The sequence below is a fragment of the Halichoerus grypus genome, chromosome 6, assembly GCF_964656455.1.
Source record: "Halichoerus grypus chromosome 6, mHalGry1.hap1.1, whole genome shotgun sequence".
NCBI classification, from domain to species: domain Eukaryota; kingdom Metazoa; phylum Chordata; class Mammalia; order Carnivora; family Phocidae; genus Halichoerus; species Halichoerus grypus.
In genome coordinates, this window is record NC_135717.1 from 100,959,545 (window position 1) to 100,984,487 (window position 24,943).

At 39.8% G+C, this 24,943-nt stretch overlaps 1 protein-coding gene across 10 annotated transcripts in view; it reads left to right on the forward strand.

Moving 5' to 3' along the window:
• Positions 1-24,943, forward strand: part of PPFIBP1 (PPFIB scaffold protein 1) — a 176,669-nt gene that overhangs the window by 99,989 nt on the left and 51,737 nt on the right. For all 10 annotated transcript variants that reach the window (XM_078075806.1, XM_078075805.1, XM_078075804.1 and 7 more), the window contains 2 exons: positions 17,610-17,708; positions 20,956-21,161. In XM_078075806.1, coding sequence (XP_077931932.1) covers positions 17,645-17,708; positions 20,956-21,161 — 270 coding nt within the window. In that variant the 5' untranslated portion in view covers positions 17,610-17,644. The remainder of the gene's footprint in view (positions 1-17,609; positions 17,709-20,955; positions 21,162-24,943) is intronic.

Below are 24,943 nucleotides of genomic sequence, written 5' to 3' on the forward strand. Positions count from 1 at the left end.
TTTCTTGGCTGAAACAGGTTTTCTGCCACTTGCTACCCAACCCCCATGCCATGGGCCCCATGTTTAACCAAACCAAGAAGCAATAAGTATATCAACCATCTCAGCTAGCCTTTAAAACGTTGATTTCTATTCTAGAAGTTTGTCTCTGACTGGTTTCTTTTTCTTCATGGAGCCTGGAGCTGATGTCGTACCCAAGCAAAGGAAGGCCTGGGACCTCATCTCTCCAGAGGTCCTAGATTTGGATCATTCCAGTGCCAAGAACCAGAACCTCTTTGTGGCTACAATTGGATGCTTCCTGATTGCCATGCCTGGCTTCCCATTGGAGGAAATCCCAGAGACTCCCAAGAAGCTCCAGAGAGGAGCCCAAACTTTCCAACATCCGCCTGGTAACCTGATGGTTCTGGCATTTGACCTCTTCAAAGAAGACAAGCCTAAGGGATCCCCATGAATTCCAGTGTCCCAGGGGACTAAAATACTCTCCAGGGACGAGGATGTTTTAAGTATTTCACCTAGAGATCTGTAGTATCGGGTAGTGGTCCTTTGGCCCTTGACATCAGTCCTCTGGGCTAGTTTTCCACTTTGGCTTAGAGATTGTCCTTGAGTAGTTATATCTCCCTCTGACCTCCTCTCTTTTTAGGGAGCGGGGCGAGGAAACTAACTCCCGCTCCTTCCTTTGGGTAAATAGCTACCCCATCTTCTTTGCAAGCTTTGTTAGAGCTCTGTGACTCAGGCCTCACTCCACAGGTCTAAGACATTTCAAATGGCTGCTGAGGTTTCATTTCTCTTTCTAGTCCCTGGTAAGATGTTTTCTCAGAGATTTGTCTCTGGCCTCTCTTTCCCTCTTGTCACTGTAGGAAGACTTCCTAACCTCCTTTAGCTTTTCGCCTGCACACTGGAGCCTCCGGCACGTACAGACAAACTCAGGAAGCTCCTGAACGGTGGTGCTCATATACAGATGACAGTCCGGGGGCGTGTGAATGGTTGGTTCTGCTCTAGCTGTGAGGCGGGCTTCTCTGTCTCTTCACTGTCAGGGTCCTCGGCCACTAATGCTCCAGTTGTCACAGTTCGGCAAGCATTTAATACAAGTTATTTTCTGCTTTCCATTCTCCCTTTTCTTCCCTATTTCCCTCCTTCCTCTCCTTTTCATTCTTCCTTCCCTTTTTCTACTCTTATTTCCATGGTTTTTAAGCATAATATGTAAGGTAGGGGATTTTTCCTGGGGTGGGGGTCTGTCGTGAGAAAATATTTATGGAACCAGCAAAGGGTGCTGAGCTCTTTGTAAAGATCAGATCAGCAGAAGGGGCATACACGAGAGGTTTTCAGCGGCTCCCTGGCAGGGGCAGAAATGGTAGTTACATATGCATTGTTTATTTGAATCCTTAAAATACACGAGGCCCACGCACAAGGCATGTCGCACACATCTTCGCAAATCATTTTCTAAACTGCAAACTCAAGGAGCTGCTGCTTTCTACTGAAAAAGATCGCAGGCCTGTGCCCTCGTGGTAGAAATTAAGGGAGGACATGGGACTTCTGTCACCTTCAGCAGCAGTAGGATTCTTTCATTTCATGAAACACAATATTATTAGACCTCTGGGGATGGTTCTCCCCCCACCCCCCGCCCTTTCAGTTTAGTTGTGTTGCACCCATATTCTATGGAATTTCTCTTATATTCTGATAAAAGGTGGTTTTTCCATCTTTGTTTTCAGCTTTTTTTTTTTTAATTGAGGTATAACTGACCACAACATTATATTAGTTTCAGGTGTGCAACATAATAATTCAATATTTGTATGTATTGTGAAATGATCAACTCTTAATAGCTTTCCAGTATGCAATACAGTATTATTAACTATAGTCATCATGCTGGCAATTACATTTCCATGACTTACTTATTTTATAACTGGAGGTTTGTACCTTTTGACCCATTTCGCCTACGCCTCAACTCCTTGCCTCTGGCAACCACCAATCTGTTCTCTGTATCTATGAGCTTGGTTTTGTTTTGTTTTTGGGGGGGGGTTGGATTCCACATATAAGTGAGATCATATGATATTTGTCTTTCTCTGTCTGACTTATTTCACTTAGCATGATACCCTCAAGGTATATATACATCATGCTTTCTTTATCCATTCCCCTGTTAATGGACACTCAGGTAGTTTCCCTGTCTTCGCCGTTACGAATAATGCTGCAGTGAACATGGGTGTGTGTGTGTATTTTTGAGTTAATGTTTTCAGTTTCTTCAGATAAATACACAGAAGTGGGATTGCTGGATCCTATGAAGTTCTGTTTTTCATTTTTTGAGGAACCTCCATACTGTTTTCCATAGTGGCAGCGATAATTTGCATTCACAGCAAAGCTGCATAAGGGTTCCTTTTTTCTACACATTCTCGCCAGAATTTGTTATTTCTTGTCTTTTTGACTCTAGCCATTCTGACAGGTGTAAGGTGGTATCTCTTTGTGGTTTTGATTTGCGTTTCCCTGATGATCAGGGATGTTGAGCTTCTTTTCATGCACCTGTTGACCATCTGTATGTCTTCTCTGGAAAAATTTCTGCCCATTTTTAAAATCAGATTTTTTTTTTCTTTTTGCTATTCAGCTGTATGACGTTATATATTTTGGATATTAACCTCTTATCAGATACATGATTTGTGAATATTTTCTCCTGTTCTGTAGGTTACCTTTTCTGCTTGGAAGCTTTTTAGTTTGATGTAGTCCCACTGATTTAATTTTGCTTTTATTGCCTGGAGGATTTTTTTAAAATTATGAGATGAGTAGATGGCAGCCAAACTGGAGTGGGGAGTGGGTGAAGCAGTAGGTGGGGACCATTCGTTTCAAGGATGTAATCGTGAAGAGTCAGAGCTAGGTCTGTAACTTATGAAGGGTAAAGGGAAGGATTTGGGAATTTTTTGCTTGTTGGTTTTGGTTAGGATTTTTAGGTCCAGATTTTCGACATTTTATTGGCTGAGCACAAGGGAATAGGTGAATGGAAGAGATTGAAGATAGAAAAGAAGGAGGGAGCAGTTGTTTAAAAGGCTGGGATGAGATCAATAAAGGTGGCAAGTTTTCTTTCTTTTTTAAGATTTTATTTATTGATTTGAGAGCGAGACAGAGTGAGCACAAGCAGGGGTTGGGGCAGAGGGTGAAGCAGACTCCCCGCTGAGCAGGGAGCCCAAGAGGGGGCTCGATCCCTGGACCCCACGATCATGACCTGAGCCGAAGTCAGATGTCCAAGTGACTGAGCCACCCAGTCACCCCAAGGTGGCAAGTTTTCTTATGACAGAAGGCAGCAACCGGCAAGTAAGGTAGAGGAGAGCTCCCCAGGAGTCTCTGTACATTAGGGTATGAAGTAATCTACTGAGGTGAAGCGTGGGCAGCAATAGGAATAGATTAGGGGAGAGTTTTGTAGGGATTCTTAGAGACAGCCATCATGAAGAATGTGATAGGGAGGGAACTAATGATGAATACAATACTAATGATGGCTGAGTAACACTAAGTGCCCAGTCAAGATGAGATAGCAGGCATTGGAAGCTGAACCAGCCCACTAGCAGTATTGCTATGGCTGAATCGACACAGCCAGGAATCTCATAAGGAAAAAGACATTTTTGATACTATATTACTTTCTAATTTTGAAGCAATAGTTCTACCTGACATAGTAAAATATGAAAAATCCTGATTATATTGGTCATTTGGTAACCCTGCCCTAGTCCTTCAACGTATAGCTCTTTCTCTCTTGATGGGTGTGAGTTGCCAGAACTTTTATTAAAGTGAAAACCAAATCTGGGTTGATGATCTAGGACACAAAAGAGCCGAACAAGTCCATTAATGTACCCTTCTTTCCCAAAGCAGTACTCTACAGCATGTTTGGTGGTGACTCATGAATAATTTTGTGTTGATGGATATAAATGGTTATTCGTTTATTTATCCAAACTTTACTTGAGCACTGTGTCCTGAGCTAAGCTTGGTAGAAATGATTAAGGGTGAGACCTTAGTTCTTAAAAAGTTCAGTCCAGTAGAGGTAACATTCCATAGACTTAGTTAAGTGAGCCTGCCTGCCAAGTATAGCATCTAGTAGAGATGACCAGTGGTTCTATATGGTACCTGGTAATAGAGGTTTAAAAAAAAAAAAGTGCCATGGGAGTGTTTGATGCCATGGTCATGAATTTTGCTTGGGTAATCCACCACGACATACAGCTTTCATGTACAAGATCCGGGTGTTTCATTAGGCTTTAGTGTAAAGGACAGCGGGTGATGACTCTCCGTGGGTGATGATTTTGTAGTTCTTGCTTCCTTCCTTTGGTGGGTAGTGGAAGTACTTGTCATGCTCAGGCTTGCGAGCGGGCAGGTTAGACACCTCTGTAAATGGCCACTCCATCCTTCTGTGGAGCAGGCCACAGCTCTTGACTCCTTTCTTTTTCCCAAACACTGTATCAAATTGTGGTAGCTTTTCCATCAGAACATATGCAAGATGATAAAAGTGTTGATATCTTTTTTTTGAAGATTTTATTTATTTATTTGAGAGAGAGCACAAGCAGGGGGAGCATCAGGCAGAGGGAGAGGGAGAAGCAGGCTCCCCGCTGAGCAAGGAGCGCTATGCAGGACTCGATCCCAGAACCCTGGGATCGTGACCTGAGCCTAAGGCAGCCGCTTAACCGACTGAGCCATCCAGGTGCCCAAAAGTGTTGATATCTTGTTGGGGTTATATTATGTAGGTGTTTGCATTCATCAGAACGCCTCAAACTGCACAGTTAAGACCTGTGCATTGCATTCTGCGTAAATTCCCCCCCCCCTTCCCTCCCTCAAATACAGACTCTTGACCTTTGTACGTTTCTACATGTTGTTTGTTCCTACATGGAAGCTCTTCCTATACATTCACGTGACCTTCCCCCTCACCTCTTACCAGGCTTTGACCAGTATCACTTTATCATTGGGGTCTTCCCTGATTATCATATTAAAATTGCGACTCCCTGCCATTCCCTTTCTGCACAAAGAGCCATCACAGTGTGTAATTAAGAGCATAGGCTCTGGAGTCGGGCTGTCTGGCTCCAAATCCTTTTTCTAAGCGATATGACTTGGGTGACCTTTCTGTGGCTCAGTTTTATCACTTATAAAATGGGGATAAATATTGTGTCAGTAGGGTTATGGAGAGGATTCGATGGATTAGCACATGAAGAGCACTTAAAACGGTGCCTGGTACATAGTAAGTTAATGTTAACTTAATTCCCCTTCCTTGCTTTGTTTTTCCCATATGTCATCTACTATATATTTAAACTATCTGTGTATGGTTTCTTGCCATTGGAGGAACAACTTTTCTTCTACTCTTTTTTCTTTTTCTTTACTACTATATCCTCATTACTTATAATTGTGCCTGATATATAATAGGTACTTAAATAGTCAGTGGGTGAATGAGCAAATAGGAGAGGGTTCTGTGGACTTTCAGGAGGCTGTGGGATGGGTTGGGGCAGGGGTTGGTGCACACTTTTTCTGCAAAGGGCCAGATAGGAAATACTTCAGGCTTTGTGAGTTACAGCTACTCAGATCTGCCGCTGGACGAGAAAGCAGCACAGATGATACATAAACGAACGACTTTATTGACAAAAACAGGCAGGGGGCCAGAGTTGGCTTACGGGCTGCCGTTTCCCAGCTCTTGGGTTGGGAAGTAATTCTTGGTCTTGCTTTCCTCATTCTCTTTACCCCTCCTCTAAGCCATCTCCCACTGCAGCATTTAGTGCTGGTCATTCAGAACTGAAATAGAAGTAGTTTGCAAAACATTGTATCACCCATTAATACTTGGCTCAGTATTCATTAACTGTACAAAATTTCTGTATGTCTTTTTACTATTTTAATAGTGAATAACAATGTTAAGAATATATTTTGTACTTTCAGCTGTGTCATTTCAGGTCTCTGGTTTTGATTTTTTTTTGTCCAACAGCCGAGGACACATCTGTACCGCTGATAATGGCCAGGCACATAAATGCTGTTAATGAACAAGTGGACATTCCACTTACCGAGCAGCAGACACTGTAACTAAATCCTAATTGAAATAGAAGCCAACAGAAATTATCCACTAGACAGTTTCATTGTTAAAATTATTATAGAGTCTTATTTCTCCACAAAACTGTTCCCTAGCCCACAATTTCTACCACTCTTCCCAATCAATTTGGTATGCTGGCAGGATTCTTCCATTTTTAAATACAGTACATTTTTGGTCATGTTGTATGAGTGACAAACTATGACAAGTTAGCATGAACTGCAAAGCCTTTATTGCTATAATGAAATCAAAGTGGATCAGAAATTATGTGTTTTGCTGCTGTGATGCATTGTAATTAGGCATATAAGTTCAAGTATATGACTGCCATTGATATGAATTTTATATAACCAAAATGTTTCTTGTTTCACTTCTTCTGAATTTAACCGTATGTCCTTATCAGCGCTAATGGTTTTCCACTTGCTGTTTAATTATTTTCATCATGGGACATGTGTGCAGAGAGAACCTGACCCGTACTCCCCAGGTGTTAGGGTTCTCTTACTCCCTGTGTTGTCTCCTCTCTGTCCATGACCCACGGCTGCAGTTTCCAATCAAAGTAATATGTTCACACTCCCAAGACACCTGCTCCTTGTGTCCTCCAGAGTGGTGCTTCTCCAGCCACCTCTGGGAAAGGACCAGGTTTTTTCCCCCTTGTTTCCAATTCGTCATGGATTGATTCTTTCTGTAAAATCCAATTTAAAAAAATTGAGCGGGCAGGCAAAATGATCACATAATTGGATATCATAACAAGGCCAAGTTGCTACAAAATTTTCTAAATAATTTCTGTACTTAACTCATAGTTGACCAGTAATAGTGAACCAGTTCACAGACCACATTTTATTTTTAAAAAATTTTTTTTTATTTTTAAAGACTTTGTTTATTTTTTTGAGAGAGACAGAGAAAGAGCGGTGGGAAGGGTCAGAGCGAGAGAGAGAGCGAGAGAGAGAGAGAGAGAGAGAGAGATGCAGACTCCCCGCTGAGCAGGAAGCATCAGCAGGAAGCCCCATGCGGGGCTGGATCCCAGGACCCAGAGTCCACAACTGGAGCTGAAGGCAGACGCTCAACCGACTGAGCCACCCAGGTGCCCCCACAGACCACATTTTAAATCACACTACTTCAGAGCAGTCTTTCTCAAATGGTTTTGGCCCAGTGTAAGGAACACTTTCTTGGGACGCCTGGGTGGCTCAGTCGATCAAACATCTGCCTTCAGTTCAGATCATGATCCCAGCATCCTGGGATCAAGCACCAGGTCAGGCTCCTTGCTCAGTGGAGAGTCTGCTTCTCCTTCCCCCTCTCCCTCCATCCCTCCCCAGCTTGTGTGCTCTCTCTCTCTGTCTCAAATAAATAGAAAATCTTTAAAAAAAAAAAAAAAAGATATACTTTTTTTTACATCAATATGCAATACATATGCATGCCTGCCTCCTCCCCACTACACTGAAACCACGGGAATGTCAGCTACCTAAAGGCAGAGGTATTTTTCTTTTTTTTTTCCTTGTCGTTTTCACTGTTCTATCTCCCATACCTGGCACATGGTAGGCCTTCAATCATATTTATTGCATGCAGATGTGTGTGTATATAACTGAAAAGTTTCACAAAACAGTACTTAACCTTTTCTTCTTGTGAGACTCTCTGATGTTTTCTGTTTTGTTCAAATAAATGTTGATTGCAATCTGCTAAATTTATTTCACTACCTTCTAATTGTAGGGGTCATGACCCACAGTTGAGCAAACACTCCTTTAGAGGGTGTGTATAGTAGACAACTTGTCCTTTCCCTCCCTCTTAGAGCTCTGAGTAGCTGTGACCCACCCCGCCCTCTGTAGGCGACAATCTGGGTCTTACAGATCCCGGAACTGCTGAGCTCTTACCAGCTCAGGCTAGGTTGGTAGACCTGCCAGAAAACTAGGAGACATAGGAATCCCCAGGTTTTTAAGAACTAGAAAGAAGAGGTGGGTGGAGGTTAGGTTAGAGTAGATGGAAAAATCAGAAGTTAAAACCTGCTCAGACCCCTAATACTCCTCCATTCTATTGGGAACTAAGTTTGCAAACTCTTATAAATAAAATCATCACAATGGATTTAGTTTACCTGCATTTTGAAGAGTGTGAAAATTCATTTTGTTAGATCGTAGGTGATAGCAACAATCCATTTCATCCAAATTTATCTTAAAGGTCAGGGTGAGGAGACAGGTTTTTGACATATGCACCTAAGAGGAAGGTCACACTATTCTCTGAAACATGTAGGAGACTATGTTTATATACTCTCTATATAAAGAATATATATAGGAATCTGGGAGCTAGAATCATTCCGTCAGAAGTGTGCCTATTCGAGGAGCCACTGAAACACAGCGCCATGCTGCGAGCATGCTACCACATGAGCTGCTGAGGATGCGGCCGTCAGACGTAGTCTCTGTTTTCACGGAGCTCACAGCTTAGTCAAGGAGACGAATACTACAAAATTAAGGCTCTCATGGACTCATGCCCAGGGTGCTCTGAGAGGGGCAACAAGGCCTTGGCGGCAAGGATGCCTGAGCTGAGTCTTGAAAGTAAGTGTCGCAGGTGGGGGGATGAGGTAACTGGGTGATGGACATCAAAGAGGGCAAGTGATGTAATGAGCACTGGGTGTTATACGCAACTGATGAATCACTAAGTTCTACCTCTGAAACTAAGAATATACTATATGTTAATTAATTGAATTTAAATAAAATTATTAAAAAAAGAAAAAAAGTAAGTGTCCCAGGGCATCTGAGGGTGGTCCAAGCAGGGAGGAGCAGCTCTCATGACCACACAGAGGGAAGAGGGCAGGTGCTGCATGCTCAGGGAAGGGTATGTTGTGCAGTGTGACAGGCAGGGATGGGTGCCTTGGAGGTAGTAATTAATCTGGGTTAAAAGCTCATGAGAAGGGTCAAGGTTGGCAATCCTAGTCAGGGCTAAGTAGCTGTTTGATAAATACCTTTTGAGAACAACATGGGTTTGGGGCTTAAATCATACTTCTTGAGGACCTTGGACAAATTCATAACTTTTCCTTGCAGTCATAATAGCTAATAACAGTAGATAAGGAGAAAGGGACATTCTTTCACTTTCTCAGAAGATCTTCAGATTTACCGATATTTAATACAATCCACTTTTCAAATAGCAGCAGTGTCCTTTTATTCAAGAAGTAAAGGATCTTGGCTTATTGTGTGCACAATTTTATCAATTCCCTTGAGGTTATCCTTCCTAAATATTAATAGCTTTGAGCTGAGAAACTCATTTCCTTTTATCTTGTCCTGTTTTCCCTGGCTGTTTCATTTATCTGAATGCTTACCAACTGGGCCCCATCATCTTTTGTAGCTCTTCATTTTAGTGAGCAAGAGAAGTAACTTTCACTAAGGTGCAGTCATTAATACTTGCTCTTTATGCTCTGCTTGACAAATTCTCTGTGAGAGGCCGTTTCTGAGCATGTGTTTTTGTTTATGCAGGTGGTTAAAATAAGTATTTTCTTATTTGCTTTGTAAATATTTGGTGAGCCCTCGGTGTGCTTGAGGTCATGATAGAAAAATAAAATATTTAAGACAACATATCATGTTCAAGGGTATTTGAAAATCCTATTTTCTAAAGATACAGATGAAAAAATATAAATATTTGATTATGGAAATATATAATATAAATATTATGATTATGGAAAATCTCAAATATATAAAAGTGTACAAAGAATAGTATAATGTTACCCCACATACTTATCACCCACCTTCAACAATCATGGCTAATCTTGTTTCATCTATATCTTTACCCTTATTCCCTTCCCTTTATTATCTTAAAGCAAATTCCAGATGTATCATTTTATCAGGGAGCATTTTGCTAATAATCTCTAAAAAAAAAAAAAAGTAAGAACTCTTAAAAAATAACTATTATAACTTAAAAATTAAAATAATTCCCTAATATCATCAAACAGTGTTCAAACTTTCAATTGTATCATCAATATTACACCTATTTTACAGTTTGACAGATTTTAAAATGTATGTTTTAACATTAGATATCACCCCTGCTGCCAACAGCCCCGTCTCTTCTGTTTTCAACACTTCCCATGCACCTTGACCTCCACTTCTTCCTTGCCTTTTCAAGTGATTCTGAATTAATTTTCTAGGTATGTTAGAGCAGATTGGAGGTGAAAAGGATTTGAACTAATATAGTAGAGAGGAGAAAGTATGTGATGACAGCTACATAGCAGAGAACCAGAAAGCAAGGAGGATTGTGTGAGAATCATAAAATATTGTGGACGTAAGGACTTAGTAGTTGAAGTTTAAAGGGAGAGAGTTTTCGGGTTGAAACCTGAATTGCTTATTCAGAGCTGTTATTTTGGGATCAAAAGAAACAGTGAGTGGGGAGAGGAGTTCTATCCTTGTTTACCTTGGTAACCAGTTCCAACCTTGTCTTGGGTGGAGCTTGTAGTCCTAAAAGGAAAGATGGCCTCTTATGCTCTAGCACAGTGATTGAGTGTGCACCACGATCATCTGGACAGCTTGTAAAAACCCAGATTGCTGGGCTCTGCCCCTAGAGTTTCTCATTCAGTAAGTTTTGGGTGTGGCCCAAGGATTTGCATGCTAACTAGCTTCCAGGTGATGCCGCTGCTGGTCCAGGAACCACACCTTGAGAACCACTGATAGTCCTAACTTCTCTTTTGGTCTTTACATTTTTTTGCTGTATACATTGGGAATCATTGTATAATTGATGAATGTCCCTAATGAGCATCTGGGGGGGGGGGAATTGATGAGAAGTCTGTGGGTAATTTATGTGAAAATACATTATTTTCATAATGGCCACATAATAATATGGCACTCTACCCAGTCTAGTGGAATGTTTGTAAACATTCTCTCAAATGGAGGGATTTCTTCTCTTAAGTGAGTTGTGTTGGTCTCGGCACTAAATTAGAAGTTCTCTTTCAAACCTAAACATTTTAGCTGAGGAAAGCTGAGAAAGCTAGGACAGATGTCATTTTTGCCCAAGTTTAGAACAAACTTACTAATTTTCTTAGTCTTTTTTTTTTTCTTTCTTCACAGAGAGACTGGGCAGCTAGCCTGCCCTAAAACATCAGTCAGTCAGCAACCCAGCAAAAAATTGTGGTTTTCTGCCAACTCTTTAGCTACCACGCCCATTGTTGGAACTTTCCTTAATATTTTATCCCGTTCAAATCTACTCTAAATGGGTCCTGACCAAGCTTGAAATATACCCAAAACATGCTTCTTTTGGGGCTTTCTTTTGATCCTTTACTATAACATATAATATATGACTGTTTCCCCAGGAGATTGCTTTTCTAAGACTTCTCTAAACTTTTTTTTATTGAGCCACTGGAATAGGAAACCACCAGACTGAGGACTCCTGCAAACAGAGCTGATCTCTGTTTACATTACCCAACAAATAGGGCTTTCTCAAATTTGAGCTATGACCTTAAACCCAAACCCCACTCCTTTGTTGTGGTAGTTGTATTTTCTGGTACTTTTTCCCTTCAGCAAGTCATTCAAAGAAGTATATTATTAGCTATTTAGAATTCAGAAATGAATTTGCTATTGTATGAGAATTACTAGATGTTGAAGGTTTAATTTTGTAAATGGTTTTGTGCACCCAGAAGGCCAAATTATAATCAGCAGGTTTCTGGGTAAGCAAAGAATTAGAACAAAGGGACTTGGATATTCTGAGTCTTTTATTTTGGACCTCAAGTCTATAATTGGGTTATTCATTATCCTTGATTTATGACATCATTATAAGTCCACGCATTTCCTACTTATTACTAATCCACTTATTTAGTTCATTTTAAAACTACAATTTCATTTTTAATTAATAGCAATCTTCATTCCTAATTTTTAAAATTTGAGATGAAATGTACATATAGTGAAATGCACGCATCTTAAGTGTACAGTTTGATGAGTTTTGACAAACGTATAAACTTGTATAACCAACTACTCAATCAGCATATTGAAGAGGAGGTCCCCCAGGATCATTTGCCACTTCCTGTAACTAACTGTTTTCCTACTTTCTATCACTATAGATTGCCTGTTCTTGATTCATATAGAAGGGATCATATAGTACATCATTGTTTATGTCTGGCTTCTTTTGCTCAACATAATGTTGCCTGTGTCAGTAGTTCAGTCTTTTCTAATGTGGAGTAACATTCCACTCACTGTATTTGGAGTAATATTGTATTAAGTATGTAGGGATGTCCAGGGGAATCTTCCTCTCAGAAATGTTTTTGGGGATATAGGAAAATCTTTTTAGAGCATAGGATTTTCTGAACTCTTTCCATTTAGGCTTTCTATTTTTAAAAATACTTTGACCCAGCCATGAAAGTTGACATAGTTTTATCAACACAGATGCTCATTAAATTAGGCTGCCTCTAAAATAACTCAAGGCATGGGCAAGTCAGAATTTTAATAAACAATAAATATGGAAATTCTGTTTTAATATTAGTACTTTACCACTTCAGTTTGCTGTTCTTATTCTTCCATGTAGTCTTTTGAAGTCCATTTGGAATTTATTGAGACTTTGTTGCTTTGCATATATGGACTATCCTGATGAATATAACATGTGGACTTAAAAAGAATGTATATTTTGCGTTTGGGTGTTTTCTTATATAAATCAAATTAGGTCAGGATGGTTGAAGCTGTTGTTCAAATCTTCTATGTTATTTGCTGGATTTTTTTCCTACCTTGTACCTACCTTTGCTATTCCGAAAGAGGTTTGAAAATGACAGGTGGGACAAAACAAAACAAAACAAAGGACAGGACCATACACTTAAATCTAACCATATCAAAAATTACATCAAATATAAATGACTTAATTAATGTAATTCTCCTTTAATTGCATTGGGTTTTGCCTTATATATTTGGAAGTTCTGTTATTAGTTGCAAAAACATTTGCAGTTGTTATGACTTCCTGATGAATTGATCATTATAAAATATCTCTTTCTAGTAATACTTCTCAATTGAAAGACATTTTTCTTATATTAATATAGCCACTCCTGGGGCGCCTGGGTGGCTCAGTCGTTCAGCGTCTGCCTTCGGCTCAGGTCATGATCCCAGGGTGCTGGGATCGAGCCCCGCATCGGGCTCCCTGCTCCGCGGGAAGCCTGTTTCTCCCTCTCCCTCTCCCCCTGCTTGTGATCCTGCTCTCACTGTGTCTCTCTCTGTCAAATAAATAAATAAAATCTTAAAAAATATATATATATATAGCCACTCCTTTCTTAGGCTTACTATGTATATGGTATTTCATTTTGCATCCTTTTATTTTTATATTTCTTTAAAGTATACCTCTATTAACAGCATATAGTTAGGTCTTCTTCTTTTTTTTTTTTTTTTGCTAGTCTGGCAGTCTCTGGCTTTTAATAGTGTTCATTCTGTTTATATTTAATATAATTATTTATATGATTGAATTTAAATCTACCATCTTGCCATTTGATTTTTGTTTCTCCCATCTGTTCATTGTTCCATTATTGCCTCCTTTTGAATTAAGGATTTTATTAGTATTCCATTTCATTAACCTAATTGGCTTTTTACTAATACCTCTTTATTTTGTAATCTTAATGGATTACATTGTATATTCTTAACTTATCACTGTCTACCATGAATTAGTATTAAACATCTTTGTTTATAATGTAAGAGGTTTATTTACCCCTTTCTTCCTTTTGAGCCAATAAGATTTTGATATTCTTCATGATCCTAGCTACTCTCCATCCCATGGACTGGGGAGTGCCCACAGGTAAAAGATGTATAAACACGAATCTCACTCATTATGGTTCCCTTTACTCGAGAGCTGAATTCCCTTCAGTTTCTACCAGCTTTTGTTCACTCTCCAGTTTCTTCAAAACTGTTTTTATATTTTATCCAGTGTTTTGTATTGCTATTTGTGGGGTAGTTTGTCCTATAAAATCTACTCCACCGTTATCAGAAGTGGAGTTCTCGCTGCGCCTGGGTGGCTCAGTCGTTAAGCGTCTGCCTTCGGCTCAGGTCAGGATCCCAGGGTCCTGGGATCGAGCCCCGCATCGGGCTCCCTGCTCGGCGGGAAGCCTGCTTCTCCCTCTCCCACTCCCCCTGCTTCTGTTCCCTCTCTCGCTGTGTCTCTGTCAAATAAATAAATAAAATCTTTTAAAAAAGAAGTGGAGTTCTCATTTTGCCATTTTTAATAATGTACTAGGCACTCTTCTGAATCCATTACCTAACTCAAAAACCTGACAGTAATCTTTATTTAACTATGTAACTCTTCCTCTCAGTCTATCCCCCCATATCCCTGACTTGAGGTAGCCATCATTCTGAATTTCATGTTACTATTTCCTCTTTTCTGTTTGTATAGTTATGTTGAATCTATATGTATTTCTAAAATATATTTATATTTGTATTGTTTTAATTTTAAAAAGTCTCACTGAATTTATTGGAGAGTTATTTTTATTTGCTATTCTACTGCATAGATTTATTCATACCACACATTGCTTTAGTTTGTCTTGACAAGTGTATGTAATTACATTGTGTAAATACACCAGCTTATTAATCTTCTCTTGTGTTGGACATTTGGTTTGTGTCCATGTTTTTGGCCTTGCGGAGAGTCCTACCATGAACATTTGTATGTGTCCATGATTATGTGCCTTGGTGTAAATATTGTTAGAGCAAAAATGAATATGTTTAATTTTAGATGACAATGCCAAACTTATTCCAACTGGTTAAGCCATTTTACATTCCCACCGCCATTCTGTAAGAGATTCTTTGAATCAACATCCTCTGTAATACTGGGTAATGTCAATTTTTTTTTTTTTTTTTTTTTTTTACCAGTTGACTAGGTATAAAATGGTATCACATTGTTGTCTAAAATTCCTTGTATTAATGACATTAAGTCTCTATGTGTTTATCGGCCAAAGATATTTTCTGTTATACATCTGTTCCTGTCCTCACCTCTCCCCTTTTTAAATCAATTTGTAGGAATTCTATCCTTTGAATACCACTGAACCAGACCACCTCTACTGACTACATTTAACTTATTAAACAGATCTTAGGCCTTTGAATCCATCATTCTCCCATACTACCCTATTTGATTTGCAAACCCTTCTAAACTCTTGACCCCCTTTTCCTGCTCCATTTTTCCCCTTTAACACCTACCACCTTTGCAATATTAAATACATTTTTATTGACTGTTTTACTGTCTTCCCCTTTCTATTACATGCAGGCTGCTACATGATAAGTATAGAGATTGAGATAAGCATTTATAAACATTTATTGCAATTTCATATTGTCGTTTGTTAAAGGACTGGAAATTAAAAAACAACTTTGAAAACCACGGTCTAAGTTCTCATACCTCCATGTCAGAACGTTTGAAAGGCTCATTGAACAGAACGAGAAGAAATACATAGCTACCTGTCATAGGTGAAAAAAGTGTTCATGCTATACACAAATACAGTTGCTTACAAATATGAATATTTGTTTTTCTAAGTTAATGAGGTGGTGAGTTTTTCTAATATGAGCATTAGCCATTGTTATAGCTGAGCCTGGCTTGTATCTCTTTGTGTTATTTTTATATTTATCATAGTATCTAGAGCTCTTTGAAGAGCTACTTTTAAAATGAAAGGGAATGCAAGCCACTTAATTATATGAAATTCAGGGACTGCATGGTCTCCGCTTAAACCTTTATATTCTCAGTCGTCACTGAGTTTTGAGTTTTCATCCTGAAGTGTGACTATTAAGTTTGCTTCCTACCTCTCTGGACTGTGCAAGTAAATATCTGAGAACTACCTAAATTCATAACGTTGCTTTGTTAACTCCCTTACTTCTAGGTGGCTGTAAACACCTGCCTTGAGTACTTTTGTGCTGTAGTTTTCCACAGAAAATGATACGATATTTTACAACTTCTTTTTTTTTTGTTTTTGTGTTTTTTTGTGTTTTTTTGTTTTTTTTTTAATTTTTTATTGTTATGTTAATCCCCATACATTACATCATAAGTTTTAGATATAGTGTTCCATGATTCATTGTTTGTGCATAACACCCAGTGCTCCATGCAGAACGTGCCCTCCTCAATACCCATCACCAGGCTAACCCATCCTCCCAACCCCCTCCCCTCTAGAACCCTCAGTTTGTTTTTCAGAGTCCATCGTCTCTCATGGTTCTTCTCCCCCTCCGATTTCCCCCCCTTCATTCTTCCCCTCCTGCTACATTCTTCTTTTTCTTTTTTTCTTTCTTAACATATATTGCATTATTTGTTTCAGAGGTACAGATCTGAGATTCAACAGTCTTGCACAATTCACAGCGCTTACCAGAACACATACCCTCCCCAGTGTCCATCACCCAGTCACCCCATCCCTCCCACCCCACCCGATATTTTACAACTTCTGAAGTTGAGTAAAGTTCTGGGAAATCTGAGACGAAATCTCTAAAAACTATAAAATCAAAGTAATGTTTCACAACTTTAATATGGCATTTTATCAGAATGAATGCAGAGTAGAGAACTGATACAAGAAGCTGTTTATCAGAGCTGTAAATATGTTTATAAAAGTAAAGTGGTGAGATCTGGCTGCTTGGAAAATGTGGGCAAAGTTTTCTTTTTAAGAGCATACCCTTTATTTCCCAGCTATTTGCTACACCACAATATCTGCAAAGTAGCTAAGGTCTTATTTAGGCCTTTTGGGAGAATTTACATGGGTGCTTAGTCTGGTACTTGAAGCGCATTAATTAATATTGGAAATCACATAGCCTTGAGTTTTTCTTGTTCATAATTAAATTTTTTGCAAGAATAATTCCAATATATTTGTAACAGATAAAAGAATGAGTAGATTGTGTCATAATTTCAGCATAAACCTATTTTTCAGATAAGATGAGATAAACAGAAATTGAATATGTATTATAGTGGAGGTCAGACAGACCTAGGTTAAAACCTGGCCTTTACCATATATTTATGTGCTGTGTTTCTATGCAAAAACCAACAAACATCTTTGATATCACCTATCTAATAGAGACAAGTGTATCCATTTTATTGGGCTGTTGTCATGATTAGGGATTATGAATAATTTATGTACATGTAGAGGGACCACTGTAGACACTTGTACATGGTAGCTGTTGTTATATTACAAAATACCGTGGCTGTGGGTGTGTTTACTATATATGCTAGTAAACCCTTTTCTTAGCTAAGTCCTATGGTAAATCCTTATACAGGAAAAAAAAAAAAAAAGGCAAAATTGAAAGAGCAGAAATTGGGTGGGGCTGGTGCAGGAAGAAAAAAAATCTCACCTACTGAGCATTCCTGATGGCCCTCAGGAAGTTTCCACAGCCATCCCTGGTGCCCTTCACAGAGGCCTCGAGCTCTGTAGAGTGCATCATGGAAACTGTTCTACTGGACTTTAAACACCTTGTGTGCAATAGCTGAAACTTACTTATTTTATTACCTGGTAGAGCGTGTGGTCTTGCAGTACAGTAGACGGCCGGCCACAGCGTGTTAAGTGACTCAGGTAATTCAGCTCTGCTACTGCAGAAATTCTCTCTCCCTATCTGACGTCTAGGTGGGGTTGTAATTCGACGTTGAGCTATCCCACCTGCCAGGAAGCATGTGTCATTTAAAGGCTATAATGGTAACATCATTGTTTTTTCAGATCTAGGTTGGAATTTGCCCTTGACGGATACCAAAATGATGAGTGACGCAAGTGACATGTTGGCAGCGGCGTTGGAGCAGATGGATGGGATTATAGCAGGTAATCTGCGTCCTCTGAAGGACGGACTCAGGACGTTTACGCTGCGCTCTTGGCTTTTCCATTCCGACTCTTTTATTACCTTTCCACTTTCTTATTTTCATTTATTGGCTGCCTCTAGATCCCCTGTGGTTTCACCTTGGTCCCTCTTCTCCATTTTATACCAGTATTATTCTCAAACTTTATTTTAAAATGTCAAATTCCATTTCCATCCTAGAGTTCTGACTCAAGGATAAACTGCATCTCACGTGATTTCGGTGCAGGTAGTCTGTGGGCCACACTTTGAGGGATACTGCTCTACCCAGTATCCATGGATATTCTGATCTGTTCCCTTGAATTCGACATTTACTTTCCCACCAATGACTCTCACTTCTATTTACTTTCTCAATTCTCTGCTAAGCTTTGGGTCTCTAACTGCCAATCAGGTATCTCCTTTGAAATAGCCTATATGCACATCCGTGTCATCAGGTAAAGCTTTGAGCTCATTTTCTTTCCTCAGAAGCCTCTCTAGTAGTCTTTATCTCGTCTGATTTCATAACCTTCCATCCACGCAGTTTCCTAAATAGAAATTTAAGTCACTCTAGACCTTTGTCCCTCATAGTCCCTGCTTAGTCAAGTTTTATCACTTCTTTCTCCCTTTAAATTCAACATTCCCTTTGATTCCCTCTAAAATCTGTCCTGTCTGTGCTTACCTCTGCCCTGCTTTATCCTAGCAACCCTCTCCCTTGATGTTCTTGACACTCTTGCTTTCCCGGTCTACTCCATCATTTTCTAGACTACCGCAATTTCCTTTCTGAAACACAGATCTGGTCGTATTCCTCACTTGTTAAGAATCTTGAGTGATTCTGTGTTGTGGAAGTGGAGCAAAAACAGTGTAGACCATGACCTCCTTGTTTTCTCATCATGACCAAAGGGACTGACCAGTAGGTGAACCCTTTCACGCCCTTATGGTCTCCCAGGGGTAGTGGCTCCCTAAGGTCTCATGTCACATTTTGTGTTTTGTCACAGGAGAAGTACCTTTATGTATTTAGGAACCCACGGTCATGAAGAGAGGGTTGAAGGAGCTAGTGGGTGGGGTTGTCATCCACCTGATGGTCAGGGTCAAGATGCTCTTGGCCTCTACTGCTCCTCCATTCTAGCTATTCTGGCCCCTGTTGCTTATCTTCTCTGGTCATAAATTTGACCCTACTCTGTTTTAGTGGTTCGAAGAAACCACAGGGGTTTTCCTTGTCAGAGGTTCTTCCCTTGAGGGACATGACATGTCATAGTTTGGTCTCCTTTGTTGTACTTGTATATCCCAAGACCAGATTTTAATTTGACCTCCTTTGTAGATTAGACCACATCTTGTGTACTGTATTCAGTTCTTGGAATATCAATTTCAAAGAGGTTATTGGTAAAACTTAAGAGGAGGCGAACATGAAGGTGAAGAATTTAACAACCTCATCTGGTAAGGAAGGAACTGGTTAAGTTTAACCTGGAAAAGTATATTCTTGCTCAAGGCATGAGAGATACTTTCACACAGTTGAAGGACTATTAGGTGGAAAAGAGATTGGACTTACTGTGTCATAGTTTCAAAAAATATAACCAGAGCCAGATCTAAGCTATTATCAGAGGTTATAACCTTAAACTCTTAGTGAAACTCTAGTCAAGAGAAGTGGTATTTCTGGACGGTAGTTGAGGGTTGACATTTTATATACTCCACTAGATGAGTGTATTTGTTCCTTAGCCCTGGTAGGGCTTCAGGACCAACATTAGAGTTATTCAGAAAATCAAGATTTCCTGGGTCCCACCTCACCCTGAGTTGGTCAATAGGTTAATGGGTAGGACCTGGGTTTATGTTCTCAAATTAATATCAGTAGCTCTCCACCTAAGGTAGGAGGGAGATATGACTGCAAATATTTGAGGAGTTTTTCTATATACACATCTCTCCCCTATACCCCGCTTTGTTTTGTGATGGAGACTTAACAGAGTAGAAGGTTATTGTGGGCACATCTATTTTTAATGTATTATCGGGTGATCCTAATGCTTAAAACTGCTGGAATAGGACATTATAGTCTGCTTTGTTTTTAATGCTCTTCTGTTCTTCCCTTTCCCTAACATACTCTCCTCAATTTCTATTTTTCTGGATTCTCCTCTCAGCCTTACATGGTTTCTGAGGGGATTGATGCAGAGGTTATGTGAAGCATTTAGCATTGGGCCTAGCATATCAATGGTTACCATTATTATGGTTTGGCAGATTTTGGTCCAGATCATTTGGTCCAGTTTTAAGGAAGGTCAGTGGAATGGACTAACTGAAAGAAAATTGCTCTCCCCATGGTTGGAATTGATCAAGCTGTATGGCCAACTGGTGAGAGAATTTACACATCGGTTCGCAGTTTTCTTCCAATTATAAGACCCTCAGATTAATGAGGTGGTAGTCTAAATATCATAATTATTGACACTTAAATATGAAGTTAGTACATATATTAATAGTATGTATATTTGGCAGACCAGAAAATAAAAATCAAAGAGATGAAGAGGTATATATGAGTGCTTTCTGAACAGGCTATGGGTGAGTTATGTAGATTTAAGTCATAGAATGCTTTCCTTTATAAGTAATAGGAAAAAAAGGACTGTAAAACTATTTTTTAAAGCTGATATTAGCAAGAGCATTTGATGCTATGCTGCAAATAAAATCATGGGAGAAAATGTTAATACATACACACTCATTCATATATACACAAATGTATACATGTAATTCATTGAACTTCTCCAGAGATTAAATTCTGGTAAATTAACTGGGAGCTGGTCCTGTTACCCTTGACATTATGTTATGCAATTTCCACCTCAATGTGCAAACTTCTTTTAAAGGAATTTCTCAAAACTTTATGGTACCTAAATTTATATTTTGGGAGTACTTGGCTCTATCCAAGCTGATCTGCTACCTTCTTAGCCCTTATTTCCATGAAGTCAGCACATCTTTCACCAAAGCCCATTCATTATATTCTTACTGTACTACACAGTTGGCCTCCCAATTAGGTATTTGGCGATTGATATTTACCATCAATTATGTAGGTTTTATTTTTTGCACCAAATCACTATGACTTGGAAATGATTGAATTATTTTCTTTTCCTTTTTGCTTGTTTTGATTATTCCTCACTGTGACTGGACTTGCTTGCCACCCTCAGCTTTAGTATATTATCTAATATAAATCCTGTTGCTCTCTCTGTGATTTTGGTTTTTTTTGTTGTTTTTTTTTTTTAAACCCAGGTTCTAAGGCCCTGGAATATTCCAATGGGATTTTTGATTGCCAGTCTCCCACCTCCCCGTTCATGGGAAGCCTTCGAGCTCTGCACCTTGTGGAAGACCTGCGTGGCTTATTAGAGATGATGGACACAGATGAAAAGGAAGGTTTGAGATGCCAGATCCCAGATTCAACAGCAGAAACGGTCGTCGAATGGCTTCAGAGTCAAATGGTAGATAACGGCACGTTACAGATCCCATGCTGTGAATCTTTTGTTGCTTATTCCAGAATTTAGAACATAGAGTAGCTGATTAGAACAAGAAAAAAAAAGTACAGGGCAACAGGTTTGCTGTGATTTTTGTCCCTTAATGCATCCCACTTCCCTTTAAGGATAATGTTAATGCACATTTCATGGGTTCCAGCACATCACCTCGTTTTGCCTATAAAGGTGGACTGACTAGCTTTCAAATTTTGCTTGGATGACCTGCTGTGGCCCAAAACAAATTGTCCTGTAAGGGAAAGAACCTTGCACGTAATAAATGCTTTCTCAGTACTATTGGGAGGTCCTATAAAAAGGACCCAATAACAATTCAAGTATGAAGTACAGTGAATAGACGCTTCCAAAAGCAGCGACGTGGAGGTCTGCAGCAGTATTTGATATAAGGTGCCATCTAGCGGTCTTTGGGGGCCATGCCAGTTCTAGTGCGCGAGGGAAGCTGTAGAATTGGGCTTTAAATGGCGTTCTTCTTCATTGAACAATGAGGCCCCTTTCTAGGCATCCGTCTCAAAGATGGATGGTGTGGCAGATCTGCCCTTTCCCCCAACACAGTGGTAAATACCATGGTTTTAATACGTGTAGAACAAATAAAATCTAAAGAATGCCACTAAAAATATTCAAAGAAGATAGAAAAAGTGTTCATTCTGTAATACAAGTAATGCCACCGAACAATACACTTAAGAATGGTAAAAATGATAAATTTTCTGTGTGTATATTACCACCACCAAAAATGAGAACATTAATAGTGTGATAAAATTGATGGTTGGATTGTATCTTGGCATTTACCAATGCAGGCGCTGGAGACGGCAGGCCTGAATTTTGATTTTGGCGCTGATCTTAGAAGCTTGTATAATTTGGGGGAAATTTTTTAAACTGTTTGTCTCAAGTTTCCTCATTTGTGAAATGGGGACGATAGCTTCTGCCACATGGGATTGTGAGTCCCATGAGCTAATTTATGAGTGCTTGTCAGTGAGCCTGGTGGATGAGTCAAAAATGTAATACACTGAAGAGTGGATTGTAGAGAGTGGAGGGAAAATCATGGGATTCCTTTGCAAAGAGGGAAAGAGAGTGTTGGCTCCAATTACACGTTACTCATACATAATTCACTTTTTTGACAAGAGTACAGACATTTTTCAGACTATGGAGAAGCTTTCACAATATTTTGGAAAGACTTATTACTAGTGGCATAATTAAGATTTCATTTATGTTTAATGATAGCCAATTTGGGAGTTCACGTACTTAAGACTGATACAGATCTTCTCATTAGTGCAACTGGGCATTTGCAGTTCTAATTACTTCACCTGGGCCAGGGAGATCCCCTGGTTTCCTGTCGGATGTCACTTCTTCCTTCCCTACTGCTTTCTGCTGCCTGTGTTGTTGTTTCATATGATCAGAAGCTGGATGAGAAGAAAGAAAATAGTCACGCTAGTAGTTTGTTACTGGAGAAGGGATATTAAATCTATAAGAATGAATTTGTTTTAATAAAGTAGCTATAGCTGTAGCCTTCTAAACACCGACAAGTTTAAGACTCAGAAGTTCCTCTCCTGTGGTTAAAAAAAAAAAAATCTATTGACTATGTCGTATTTGGTCAAGTACTGAGGTAGAATTCTTTGTTTTGATTGTGAAATGTTATCCTGTTAATACAAATATTAATGATGGAGAATTACATGCTTTATCAAGCTCTAAGTTTAAGAGGGCAAATAGAAAAATATGTCAAATTGTTTGAGCCAAGCAAGCAGTTTCCGTTTGCTTTAGGTCTAACTCCGTGAGTTGCCTAGAACATTCATACAGTGCTTTTCCCAATAGATGAAGTTGAGGATCATGACCTTGATCAGGGCATGAAATATCCCACAAGTGTCCGGTTATTTGGCGGTTTTAGTATGAGGCATTCTCAAAATCAGGAGAAATGACAAAAGTACAGTTTTCAACAAAGGGAGTGGACATGCGATGACAGAAGTCCAAACCAGGCATCGTGGCTGATGAGATAAAGTGAAGTGTGCCTCCCTGGCTTCTGACCTGATAAGTCTCAATACATTTCTGTCTTATTCCTACATTTAAAAAATTAGTGATATTAATTGCAAGTGTATCTTTTTCAAAAATTTTTTAGGAGAAGTTTCATAAAAATAAATACCCATAATTTAAAGAGTTCAGAAGTGAGGCACGTTTTCTCCAGGCCCCTGACTCTCCTCCACATGACCCATTCCAGGCCCACCATCCTCAGATCCCCCGCTGCTCTCTGCCCAGCTTCTCTTTTCATGTGTGCCCCAGGGAATGTTTGTTCAAGCCTTGGCAAACAAGGCACATCTTAAGATTGTATTCTGTACGGGGTCACAAATTATCTGAGTTATGCAGTGTCTCACTGAGACATCCTCGCTAACGTGAAGGCTGCTTCCCCCCTTCTGGTACCAGGCTTCTGGTAAACTCCCATGAAAAGCATCCACAGATACAAGACAGCAAATGGAGCGAGTCAGCAGAATTCTTGGGAGAAGCCAGCGCAGTGTGATAAGTGAGAGATGCACAGATGTACACCCTGGTGACCGGTGTTGGTGAGGACTGAATGGAAAGAGATGTGTCTGTTCTTTCATAAAAGTGAGTCAAGAAAGGCTAAGTGGTAAGAAAAACAGGGATTTTTCTTGATCTCGTGTTATCCTTCTCAAAGTAGAAGATTCTCTTGCTATATCTGCATCCTGTCACATTGCTGGCTTTCGGGAAATATTGCAGAAACGAAGGAATAATGGGTGAGCGTATGAATATTGTAAGCTACTCGAATAGAGCTGGGCCTTAGCTTCTAGGGCTCTTCTAGTCTTCATCCTTCTGTAGCTCAGAGGGCTTGGGAGTATCCCTGCGACCAGGATAGCGTAGTCTCAACATGTACCCTTCTCCGCCCTGCAGAAGCTTCAGGGAACATGGTGGTGTGCATGAAAATGAGGTGAGGAAGGGCCAGAACACATCTCCCCTACTCAAGTAAGGTGTCTAAGAGAACCTTTTAAGAGACACTAAAGATAGCCATCAAACTCTGCACTGGCCACGGAGGCACAAATAAGGGCTACGCATGCATCCGCTGGGTCATGGGCTAGCCACTGGAGCTTGGCAACAGATAACCAAATACTTCCAGGGACGCTCCCTCAAGATATTTCTAATGAGATTGGCAGATGAAAGCACTTGGCATCTGTGGCTCTTACAGGCCTTTGGGATGTAGTTCCGTTTGTGGAGTAGTGCGTCCTAGAAGTTGGCCTGCTGCTGGGATCCTTCTCACCCCAGAGCACGTGTTTTTGCTCCCATTGGCTATTGATTGAAGAAGGTGCTTTCTGTTTCTGGAAAACAAGCACTGAGAAAATTAAAACCCAGAAATAAGAGCCATAGTCTGATTTTGACCACATCTGCAATCTCGACTTGGAAAGTACAGAAGATATTCAGGCTTCTCCCGAGCTTCAGGCTTCAATGCACTTTCTGGTGACATTGAATAAATGGGCATTTTTTCTAGGAGAGCATCACGCTTGGGCTTTTTGGGTGTGTTGAAGTGTATATGAGCTTGATTTCTCCCTTTGGTTTTCTTTTTGAGCGGAGATGATGAGATTTTGGAATAAATAGAGGGCTTCCTGAAAAGGTTGTCCCCGTTGCCCTGGTCTCGTATTTATTTTTTAGAGCCATAACAGAAATTTTAGAGGGAAAAATAAATGGGGTGTTTCAAGATTGATGGAGGCAGAGGTGCGATAATACGTAGGGGCACCAGCCAA